The sequence below is a fragment of the Corvus brachyrhynchos genome, unplaced genomic scaffold (assembly GCF_000691975.1).
Source record: "Corvus brachyrhynchos isolate BGI_N302 unplaced genomic scaffold, ASM69197v1 scaffold97, whole genome shotgun sequence".
NCBI classification, from domain to species: domain Eukaryota; kingdom Metazoa; phylum Chordata; class Aves; order Passeriformes; family Corvidae; genus Corvus; species Corvus brachyrhynchos.
In genome coordinates, this window is record NW_008239758.1 from 5,352,415 (window position 1) to 5,364,396 (window position 11,982).

The 11,982-nt window shown below is 47.2% G+C and overlaps 2 protein-coding genes across 2 annotated transcripts in view; one reads left to right on the forward strand and one right to left on the reverse strand.

The window, feature by feature from the left end:
- The window catches only part of RLBP1 (retinaldehyde binding protein 1), a 7,554-nt gene extending 5,198 nt beyond the window's left edge, over nucleotides 1-2,356 (forward strand). The window contains exons 6-9 of the mRNA XM_008640088.2: nucleotides 43-221; nucleotides 841-999; nucleotides 1,668-1,778; nucleotides 1,889-2,356. Of these exons, the coding sequence (XP_008638310.1) occupies nucleotides 43-221; nucleotides 841-999; nucleotides 1,668-1,778; nucleotides 1,889-2,047 (608 nt within the window). The 3' untranslated portion in view covers nucleotides 2,048-2,356. The remainder of the gene's footprint in view (nucleotides 1-42; nucleotides 222-840; nucleotides 1,000-1,667; nucleotides 1,779-1,888) is intronic.
- Nucleotides 2,357-4,372: 2,016 nt separating this feature from the next.
- Nucleotides 4,373-11,982, reverse strand: part of ABHD2 (abhydrolase domain containing 2) — a 38,899-nt gene continuing 31,289 nt past the window's right edge. The window contains 3 exon segments of the mRNA XM_008640089.2: nucleotides 4,373-9,899; nucleotides 10,794-10,878; nucleotides 11,615-11,684. Coding sequence (XP_008638311.1) covers nucleotides 9,703-9,899; nucleotides 10,794-10,878; nucleotides 11,615-11,684 — 352 coding nt within the window. The 3' untranslated portion in view covers nucleotides 4,373-9,702.

Genomic DNA, 11,982 nt, shown 5'->3' on the forward strand with positions numbered 1-11,982 from the left:
GGGCAAGCAGCCACTGTTTTCCCCATTTCTGCCTCTCTCCAGGCTACGTGAACTTCCGCCAGCAGTACCCCGAGCTCTTCGACAACCTGAGCCCCGAGGCCGTGCGCAGCACCATCGAGGCCGGCTACCCCGGCATCCTGGCCAGCAGGGACAAGTACGGACGGGTGGTGATGCTCTTCAACATTGAGAACTGGGATTACGAGGAGATCACCTTCGATGAGGTGAGCCCAACTCAGATGCTGCTCCCAGAGCAGAGTGGTCCTGCTTTTGGGCTCGTCCCGCTCAGCATGTCTGAGCACAGCATCCTTACACACACACGTGGATCTGTGCAGTCATACAGGTGGAAGCAAATCTGTAGCCCTTTGAATTTGTCCTTTGAGGGAGCCTGGGAGAGCATGGTCCACCCCAAAGGATGCGGTGCAAGGTGCAGGCCAAATTCGGGGTGTGTGTCCCCCAGCTGATGTAACATGGGCTGAAGAAAGGCACCACACCATTAAATCAAGGGCAGAGGAGGACACTGAGGCATAGGGCATGGAAAGGGCCTCTTGGCAAAGAGGTCTCCAGGCATGTAACTCACAGCTTCTCCCAGCTCCGTTTTCTGCACAGCTCTGAATCTGGTCTCAGCATATCACTGATGCAGATCTGATGCTCACGAGTAGAAAAGGGAATGTGGTGGTGGTTCAGCATCCCCCCTCCCTGCTCTGAAATCCAGGGGCTGGCTGTGACAAGCAGACTGGAGTCAAGCCTGGACAATACTCCAAAGGACTCTTCCTGGTACCCCCTAGGGCCTATGGGAGGTGAGACCTCATACAAGACCCTGCTGTCTCTCCTCTCCATTAGATCCTTCGTGCCTATTGTATTATCTTGGAGAAGCTGCTGGAAAATGAAGAGACCCAGATCAATGGGTTCTGCATCATTGAGAACTTCAAGGGCTTCACCATGCAGCAGGCATCAGGCATCAAACCCTCCGAGCTCAAGAAGATGGTGGACATGCTGCAGGTGAGGTGGCAAAGTCTGCACCCAGCAGTGGCAGAGGGGGCCCTGGGGGAGCAGGGAGCTCAGAGAAGGGAGGTGGCAGGGCTAGCAGGGTTTGGGATTGCCACCACACTGGAACAATGAGAAAGCGTCACAGAGAGGCTGTTCCCCATCATCCTCTCCCTACCTCGCCAGCTAACTGGCTTAATCCTGTAAAATGGATCCCATTTTTCCCACCTCATCTCCCTGCCATCTCAAATGCCTGACCAGAAGCAGTACTACCACTCCTTGCAGCATCCTAGGGCATGGCCTGGAGGTCTTTCCTCATGAGCCTCTCAGCCCAGCCCGGTCCAGGTTGGACGGAGACTCACAGGCACTCCAGGATTTCTGCCCTTGGACCAGAGGCTGGACCAGAGGCTGGACCAGAGGCCAAAGACACTCTGCTCTTCCCAGGACAGTAGAAATGTGGTCCTTCTCTGGAGTGCGAGCAGTGAACTATCTGGGAGGTTCTTCAGCTCCCTAGTGCTCCTGAGGCTGGGATGGTTGATCCTCTGGGTCAGGACAGAAAGGGGCCATCAAATAGAGATGGGGCAAGGAAAGCCGTGGCAGTGCTGGGGTGTCCATTGCTGCCTGCTCAGATCTGGGGGGACAGCACCATCTGTAACCATCTGTGTCTGGGTTTGGGATCCTAGGACTCCTTCCCAGCACGGTTCAAGGCCGTCCACTTCATCCACCAGCCTTGGTACTTCACCACCACCTACAACGTGGTCAAACCGTTCCTGAAGAGCAAACTGCTGGAGAGGGTGAGTGTGGGAAAGGGATCTGCAGACAAAGGCATGTCCTTGGGTGAAACAGAGCTGTTGGGAAGAGCTGCCCTGGTCCTGTGCTGAGGGTCACTCCCATCTCCCTCCAGGTCTTTGTGCACGGTGAGGAGCTGGAATCCTTCTACCAGGAGATCGACGCTGACATCTTGCCGGCAGACTTTGGTGGCAAGCTGCCCAAGTACGACGGCAAAGCAATCGCAGAGAAGCTCTTTGGGCCCCGCATCGAGTCCGAGGACACGGCTCTCTAAAGCGGGAGCGGGCTGCCCTCCCCTGTACCACAGCACCAGAGGTGGCCCTCTAACCCCAGCCACCTCCCTCCCGTAGCATTGGTTGAGTGACTGCTCGTGCTGAGGCGCTCTGGGTGTGCTGCTCCACGCCTGTCCCTCCCGTCCCCACTCCAGGCAGTGGCTGTCCCTCCCAGGCACAGCATCCTTCCCTCCGGAGCCGGTGGAGAAAGGAGGCCACCGGCCCTCTCCCACAGCATTTCCTGGAGCTGCGAGGGGAGGACAGGAGAGTGTCTGCTCTGGGAAGGGAGAAATAAAGTGTTTAACAGCAAAGCTCTGTGGTCCCTCATGGTAAGGCACAGGGGCACAGGTTTTTGGGCACTGGCTGCGTTGCTGGTTCTAAGGAGGCCAGGAGTGCCAGAGTTTGCTAGGAGACCCCTGTCCCCTCATCATTGACTACACTTTGGCACAGGGGCCAAGGAACTGCCCATCTCCATCCTCCCTGCATTCCTGATCAAGCCCCACCCTTCCCTGAGCAAGGACCCCCAGTTCTTAGTTATCTGCTCTAACCAGGGAAAACAGATGAAAACAAAAACCCAACCAGGGGCCCAGGTGGAGCTGTCTCTGCCTAATTCCTGCTCAGGCAGGCAGGGAGTAGAACAGAAACTGCAGTAGCCACTGAGACTAGGAGATGGATTTCAATCACAAAACAACTGAAAGGCAAGCAGAATGTACCCTCCTAAATCCTTCAAAGGCCTCAACACAGTTGTTTTCTCCTAGCACTGCACTGTGTAAGGGAGCTCAGTCGGGGAAGCCCCACCAAAAGTCACCATGGAGGGTAGAGGAGGGTACCTGCGCAGCAAACAAGCTAATTACTGACACTAATTACACCTTGCTAATGTGGAATCAGCAGGACGTGGGTGGGGAGGAGGGAGGCAGAAGTAGCTGTCCCAGGCAAGGCAGTCTGTTCCAGTTCATGAACCACACATCTCCTCCAAGAAGCCGACTGGACACCCATTCCCAGATCATCTCCTCCCTTGGCCAGCAGCAGGGCTCAGAGAGGAGCAAGTTCTCTGCCCAGGTTACCTTCTCCCTGAGCCTGGTCCCACAGTGTGTCCTGTCCCCCTCCCAGCTCCACACGGGCCCCTTTCATCAGCCAGATCAGCCCCCCACCCAAAGCTGGCTGAGGTGGAGGGTGATGACAAGAGCCACATTCATCAGGGCACTGGCTGAGGCTCAAACCAAACAGGACATCGGCTCTGAAGCCGCAGGGAGGATGGGGCCTGTCTGGGGTTAGATCTGTTTGCTTCAGCCTCAGCAGCTTGGCGAGTCCATGCATGGCAAGTCCCAAAGCCTGAGGCTGTGCCAACCTTGTGCAAGAGTCCAGAGACAGAGGAACAGGCACCTCTCCACTTCCTTTGGCTCTTTACTGCACCTGGAACCATCCCAAGGAAACCATGTGTGACAGCCCTGCAACCATCAGGCCAGTGCAAACACAACAGCTTGCCTGGGAGACAGAGCAACTGCAGCTTAGGAAACAGAAAAAGGGGAAAAAACCCCATCCACACAGACAGGAGTATCACACTGCTGCCTCTGGGATTTGGACTGGGACAGTCACAGCTCTTGGGAGGTGCCCATGGCTGCTCACCACTCCTGTGACAAATTGTCAGCTGGGAGCTTGTTTTGATGGAGAGACAGAGAACAGCACAGCAGAACTGGCAGCTGAGAGACTGACCAAGGCAGGAAGGAGTTTGGAAGTGGATCTAACAGCTGATTCACAATGGCCAATAAATTAGAAATTAGAGCACTGCCCATGACAGGGGAAGAGCAGTGATGGGTCTCTGGCCCAGCCCAGTCCAGCTGCCCAAGCAGGGCACCAGGCCCAGTTACCCTCCACAACTCCTCTCTCTCTCAGGCTGTAGATAATAAACTCCCCATTGGTGAGTTGCTAGAGGCAGGTGAGTAGTGCTTTTCTATGCCCTGGGCTCAAAGATGTCCCTTGTCCTGGCCAGAGATGCTGGTTTGTGTTTCTTCTGCCAGCAACTGAAAGATTAGGAAATCCACTTGTTCTCACATAAGGAAAAATAACAGATGTTCTATTCCACTGGCAAAAATAACTCTCTTTCAGTAGTTTCAGGGCAGGCATGTGCTTTTTTAAGTTGATGCTATGCCCATTCTTCACCAGAGTGGCATCAAAAACCTTTTCTTGGCCAGAAGACAAAAAGCAACTAGGAAAGGCTTGAGCACCACAAGTGCTTGTATCACTTTCCCCCCCAGCCAGCTCCCCAAGCTGGGCCTCAGGGAAGACTGAGAGCCTCTGCCAACACATGGAACTTCACACACAGGCACTAGCTGTAGCACTGACTTCAATAAGTCCTTTATTTTTAAATAAAGAAACCCCACTGAATCAAAGATAACAAAATTACATTTTGTTTTGCAGTGACTTCCATTTTACACCACACAAGAACAAAAATTAAAGAAAAAAATCAAAGACAGTTTTATATATATTTATATATCATTTTAAAGGTAAACATCAGCAGATATAGAAAAATTGCATTGCTAGTTGCAAATCATCTCCCCTGCAGCTCTCAGCTCCAGAGAATCTGACTCAGAACATGGCAGCAGGGAGGGTGTCTCAGTATACAAGCTTCTTCAGGGCAGCATTTCGAGATAGTTACAGAACATAATTTTGCCAAATTGAAAATATTTTCATAGTCAACTGCTCACCAAGAACACTGGAAGTCACTCTGCCTGTTCTAACACAGCTGCATGAGAAAAACAAGGGCACAGGTCTCCTCTTCCCAAGCTCTTCACACACCTTTTTGGCTTGGAACTTCCAGAGAAAGAGGTTATGCTTTCTCAAGAAGAACATCTAGAGATCTGTCACTGGGAATTACAGTCAGGCTATCATGTAACACAGTAAGAAGATATGCCCCCTTTGGAAGGTTGGTCACTTGGGCTAAGCAGTAGGATTTAGTTATATATCAAATACAAATGAGTTTTATTTGGCTTTTTTTTTTTATTTTAAAGACATTCCAGTTGGCAGGAACCGTGAGAAGGGTCAACATCCCAATAGAACTGTAGTGGAGATCCTAGAAGAAAGTTCTGTATCTCCTCTCTGGTCATGCAAGAACTCTGATTACACTGGAAGCTTGTCAGTCGGACCAAAGCAAAGGGGCTTTTCTGCCACCTTGTACAGATGTTCAGGATGACCCCAGAAACTCTTCCACCAAAGCACAGAGAGCTGGCAACCCCTTTGACTCACTGATAGCACTTGTGCCTAAGCTCCCCTAACAGCTGAGGAAGTCCAGGCCAGTGTCACTCCCACTCCCAGTGAGAAGGGGGTACAGTAACAGGGGACCCTCCCTCAGGCTGGTGCTGCTCTGAGGCATTCTAAGCTTGGAGAAGAATCATGAAGTCCTCACACCAAGGAAGGGCTGCTTGCTTTCCACCTAGAAGCCATGAAGGAAACACTGATTTGAGTCACTGTGGCTCCAGCACCTTCCCAAATGAACGGACCCACATGAGGAATACGGACACATGGAGTGTGCCTCAAGCCAGAAACAAGATGCTCTTTACAACAAATGACTTCTACAGGCAGCACAAGGCTCAGGCCTTCTCTGGTCTCACAAAAAAAGGTTGAAGAATTTCAATAAGCTCCAGACAAGCAGAGTATTTCCAGAAAAACTTGGAAGCAATCCAGGTGACTAAACTGGCAATTAAGTCCTGAAGATGGTACTCTGCTCTTTCCTTTGAGATGTACCCACTTGAGCAATCTACCTCCAGCTATGCTGCTGGAGTGCTAACAGACACAAAACTTTGGGATTGCAGGATAACAAGTCACACATTAGGCAAAGCAAACCCTGCTTCTATGACTCAATTCCTACTGCTAGAGGAGCAGAGAGCTGAAAATGATCCACTGCTTATATACATTGTTATTTTAAGCCTTGAAATAGACTGTAGCCAGTTGTAGGCTGCCCACAAAGGTCCTTTAAGCCAGCACTCAGTTGTACAGTGTTCATCACTGGTGTGTCTCAGAGTGTCTGAAAAATCAATTTACCAAAAAGCAAAGTCTCAAAAGCTCTGACAGAGCTGTTACTGAAGTCTCTAGATATGCTGATGTCAAGGGAGGAGGAGGAAAAGGGCAAGGCACCACGTGTCAAAGGGCTGTTGGTCTAGGAACTTGTGACAGACCCAGGACAGATGACACACAGGTAGCTTGGCTAAATTCAGTACTGGAGTTAATAGCTCCCAACATTTTTACTTAATGCCCTGTCTTTGTAACCCATATCTTCATAATTAGGAACTGCAGAAAAACACTGAGGAAAAAGATTGCAGGGAAGTTCAAATGTTTGCCTTTACAGTGCAACTACAACACTGCCAGACCCATCTGAAAACACCTTGATTTAAAAGCTAACAAAGGGACAATTAAAAATGCTGGCAGAGCTCTTGGTAGTGGAAGGTGAAGTTCCTTGTGTTCAGTCAGAGCAAGTCTGAGCTGCTTATTTACCATCTTCAGATATCTCCAGAAAAATGGCAAAGGTGATGGTTGGACCAGCCTAACCATCAAAGAGTAATAGTTCTGCATCTTGCTGTCTGATTGAGAGGGTCCTTGGGATTTTTGTTCAAGTGCTACTTACATTCAGGAATGGGGAAAGATGAGACTACCTGTGGAAGAGCTCTCCTGATGATTTTTCTAATCCCAGTTTGAAACTAAGCAGAGCACATGTCAGATTCACCATGCTGTAATCTTGAATGGCTCTATTAGACCACACTGCAGTGATCGCCAAGCACACACTTCAGCAGCCTCATGTGTCTCGACAAGAGATGAAAGATTTCCCCTCTAAGACTGAAAAATTCAGATTACATTTAAGATTGGGTTGGCTGGGCAAATAAAGACCACCTGCCCACATCACAAGACTAGTACTGCCTTATTTTGGGAGATAAGAGTATTTCAGATTAGGACTGGACAAAGTCCCATGTGTCACTAGGTATCAATTACCAATCATTGTCAGTAGCAAGATTTAACACATCATTGTAAGGTTTTTAGATAACATGAACTGCAGCTTAATTCTCTCCTCTCCTAGTTCCCCAAGACCTCTTTATGTGCTTGCTGCAAGTCTGACAAGCCTTGCTTTGAAAGAAGCATCAAATATGTTGAGATGGAGAGAACAGTTTTGGTTTTTTTTAACACTGCTTCCACCTACAGGCTTAATAAGCTGAACCTCGAGCTCCAGAAACCTTGCACAAAAAAAGCCACAACAAAAGTTGTCCTTCCCCAAAGAAGCCAGAATCAGTCAAGTCACAAGTGATTTGAACAGTTTTAGATTCAAGTGCAAAAACAGGACAAAGGAGCAAGACAGACTTGTGTTACTTCTGTAGCTGAGAGTTTCAGAAAGTCCACAGCATTGGCACTTCTGAAGTATGAAGGCTTGGGTTGTGGGGCAGGAAGGAATATTCCTCAGAAAGGCTCTCCAAGTGTAAAGAAAAATCTCTATTTGATTGGACAAAGCTACAGCTCCTGCTGCTTTGAGAACTGCCCAGTTGCTCACCTCATTTTGGGAGACTTAGACACCTAAATTTATACTGTATCTATTTGATGTGTACAAGTGTTGTTTACACTCCACTTCTGCTGAAGTGAGAAGATATTTAAGTCATACCCAATGAATATTACATGAACACTACTTAAGCAAAAAACCTGAAATGTCTTTTATGATATACTTTAGTGATGCAGGATGAATAAGAGGATAACAACACAGAGACAAGATACCCATCAGCTAAGAATATCCTTGCTAACTGAAGCCCTAAAATAGTTCTTAAGGAACAGCCACAAGCACAGCCAAATCTTGCTGTAGCTTTACTTAGTTTTCATCTTCTCTTTGAAGAAAAAAAGAAGCCCAGATTTACTAACCAGGAGAATGTGCAGATATCCACATCATTGTGGATCACAGGCCAAGGTGTTTGGCCTAAGGCAAATGAAAGAAATTTCCTGATACGGCAATGCACCTTTGCTACAAAAGTTAATTATTGCTTTATTAAAATGAAACCCCACCTACTCAACCTACTGAAGTTCAGGGACAGAGCAGTCCAGAAGGCTTGTTCCCCTGGTTTGTTGTTACCAGACTGAAGTCTTGCAGCTTGTTTCACCCTTAAGCTATAAATTAAAGTGCCTGGGAACACAGACCAAGGCTGAAGCAATAAAGTGCTGATGAGGGAAGTATGACAGGAAAAGAACTTCACTGACACTGTGATAAAGAAATCCTAAGGATGAATTAATGACACTACAATATTGACAGAACAAACAGTAAAGAAAAAAAAAATATATTTTTCTACAAGTTTCAGTCTCCAGATTGTCATGGGACAACTTTCCTTTAATAACCATCTTGGCACAGACCAAAACTGCCACTTGAGGGAAAAGCACAGGTGAGTAGCCAGCTTTCCTGCAAACAGCTTTCACACTTCACTTTGCACATTAAAACTAGAAGGGGATGTCTGGGTGTGGAAAAGAAATTCTAGTGAGAAAGAGCCCAGTGTCTTACTGGAGCCAGCAATCCTACAGCATTACACAGATCTGGAAGTAGTCAGCCATGCAAAGATGTTATTTCAGTTACACAGGGCTGGAGACATCCAGTTCCACATCAACTGTGAGTAAAGTCACATGTCTCAAACCCACTTGATGCTCTGAAAGCTAACGGGAAGAATTTTGGTATTATTTACCCTGACATAAGGGGAGTAAATCTAAATAGGTACACCCTACCCCCCACCAACTAATCCCTAAGAGAGCACAATAGCTCTTCATGAAGTATTCTTTCAAACAGATTGAGCTCACAGAAAAATCCTGCAGATTCTTAATCATGGGTTACCACTTGGAAGCCAGAGCCAGCTTTAAAAAGCCCCAGGTCAAACAAAGAATCCAGTACTGAAAAGATAACAGTATTTAAAAAGAGGCAAAGATGACAAGAAGGTGACTGATCAGGTCCTGGGAGTGAGAACATGTTTACATAGAAACATTAACTGGCATTACCAGGCTGCAGCTTTTCTCTACGTGGAGACCCAGCATAAAGCCACCCCAATCCACAGACAGCTCAAGCATGGAAAAGTTGAATATTTTTAAAGTGATTCACTTGTGCAAGTGCATTCCTAGGTACTAAAAGGCTTCCCTTGAGATGGTGCAAAGCTGACACTACACTTGCAGTCACGCATCTGTTTTTCCAAGCCACACTGTAGTGGCTTACAGACTGAACCACTCACTGGCTTGTGGCTTGGTACAGGGATTTTCCAGCACCCAGACAGAGAACAGAGCCACAGTTATCTCATCATCTACACCTAAACAAATGCTGCAGATCAAGTTTTTGACCAGCAGGTAAAGAGACTTTGACATGTGAAACTTCTGCTATATTAAAGCAAGCAGTTTTAGCTCAGTAGCCCTGTAACAAGCTACAGTCAGCAAAACCCAATTCTTCAAGCAGAGCAGTAAATTACAAATCCACATGACTGGATATCCAAAGAGGCTCTGACCAGATGTTAACCTCTGCTTTAACCCCATTTTGGAAAAAACATGGTGATCAAACACCAGCCAGAGGATATCAAGGAGAATGGAAACCTGAAGCAGCAGGTGAGGGAACAAGATGTTCCCAAAGGGGGAGATATACTGAAGTGATCCAGAGTCTTTGGGTCGATTACTCCTGGCCAGACACAGCCTGCTCTGTGTCTGAGCAGTGAGGCTTTGTCTTCTCCCACTGGCAGATGGCATTGGCATACTGTACCACGAGCTTATCCATCCAGGTAAGAGGTTCTGGGAATAGCACTGACCCCTCAAAAAATCCCAGGTGGCCTCCATGAAGGGGAAGCACATGCATGACATTCTCTCTTTTCTCTGTAAAAGAAAAACAGGCAGAAAGTTCCAGAAGGTTAACATCTTCAAGCTGAGAATGAAACCATCTTGAATTGCCAGGACAAGAAGACTGCCCAAGAGTTGCTGCTGGCTGGGCCCTTACAGCAATACCTGTATTGCTGTAAGAATGGTCATTCTTTAACAAATGAACACCTTTAACTCACATCCACTGGAACCAGGACTGTTTGCATCGTGTCAAGCTGCACTAAGCTCTGACAGTGTATCAGCCATCTTGTTGCATGGACAGTGAAAAATCCCCTGTGCTTGCTTCTGTCTGAAAGCAGCTGTGGATAAACTCTCTGCTCACAGCCTCTGACCAGGAAAAGAATGAACCCTGCTTCCCTCCCTGTGCACCCACTATTTGTGTGATGAAGCAGCAGCAGCTCCCTCTTCTGAGCTTCTAAGGATAATTTACCTTTTTCCTTGTTCGAAGACAGACAGCTCAACTCCTTTCAAGGGAGAGATCCCAGTTCAGTGCCAAGTGACACAGCCATGCATGCACTGTCCCCATTTCATCAGCAAAGGGGAGTGTTTATCTGTGCTTCATACAGACTGTCACCACCACCCATCTTCTTTTAAATCCCAGTGAGCAATGAAGATGTGAGGAAACCTTTTTTCATCCAAGAATGTAACCTGCTGACTATCAAAACAAGCCAGAGCAGCAACAGGTGCCTGAAGGGACTCAAGTTCTTCCTGCTCAGGGTTAGCCTTGTTAGTTTTAGCAACTGGTGACTTAAAGAGGCTTAGCATACCTCCTGCAGCATTACAGATGTAAGGAGGCAAGTCAAGCTGCTTTGAAATCAGGAACTGTGATGTGATAAGCAAGCTGTAGGCACACAAAACACATAAGAAGGTGTAGCTACTGCTTCAGCATACCTGAAAGAGCTCTTGGAATTGATAGAAGACTCTCATGGACAAGAGGGTCATCAGCAGCATTAACCAACAGAAGAGGAACATAGATCTGCATCAGGAAACGTGACATAAAAGGGAAAAAACCAAAACAAAAAGGGATTGGTATTTGAATGTCAATCTACTTTTACACTGTAAAAGTGTCTTAGCTTAATTGAATTAAGATCTCTTATTAGAGATTAATATTAATTTATTTTTTCACCCAACCCAATTGCAAGAAGGAGGCAGGGATGCACCAGAGCAAACACACTGAGTCCCTGTTCTTAGAATTGAAACAGCTCCACCCTTTTTTTGCTCCACATTGCTTTGCACATCAGGCAGCTAGTGCCAGCTTTGTTATGGACACCTTGGTTAAAGTCCAGGAAACTCCCTTGGAACATCTCCATTCTCTGGGTCAGTGGAAAAAGGAGGAATTGATTTCAATTCCACTTTGGCAAAACTTTGCTCAAGCATTTAAGTCTCTTCCACAGCACCCAGTCAGCCTTTCTTCCTTGAAGGTGCAGGCTGCACACCACCACCCATTTCCCACTTTATCCTCATACACTCAGACCATTCAGCTGAATGTGTGGTTTTATCTCCATCTCTTGGGTGCAACCACTTGCCAGAGCTATAAGCTCTTAAGAGCCCAGAGCATTTAGCCCCAGTGTTAGAGGAAGCAAGAACTGAAATCCCACTCCAATATACTGTGCCTGATTATTTCTGAAAATCCCAGCTAAGACATCTGCAAGTAACAACAGAAACCAAGTATTTTCTCTCCAGTGCAAGAGCAGTCTGCTGCAAGAGCTTACCCTGTGCAAGTACTGCAGGCAACTTTCCTCTTCGTAGTACTCCTTCAGTGAGCTGTAGCCATGGAATTTCCTGAAATAGAGCAGATTGTCATTAAAATCACCTGTCACTATTACCCTCAAGTGAGGACACACATGCAGAAACAGGAGTGATGCCTCAATTTCCATAGACAACTTTTTAATATCCAGCATCTTTGCAAAACCCTTTGGCAGCACATGCCTTGATGCTTTCTGTGCCTTCTCAAATATTCTGAGAGCATGGGCAAGTCAAACATACGAACTGAAGACCAGCAGCCTTCAGGGTTTCTTTTAAAATACCCCACTTTGTTTAATTGTACACATGGACGAAATAAAGTTAGGACCTTGTTCAT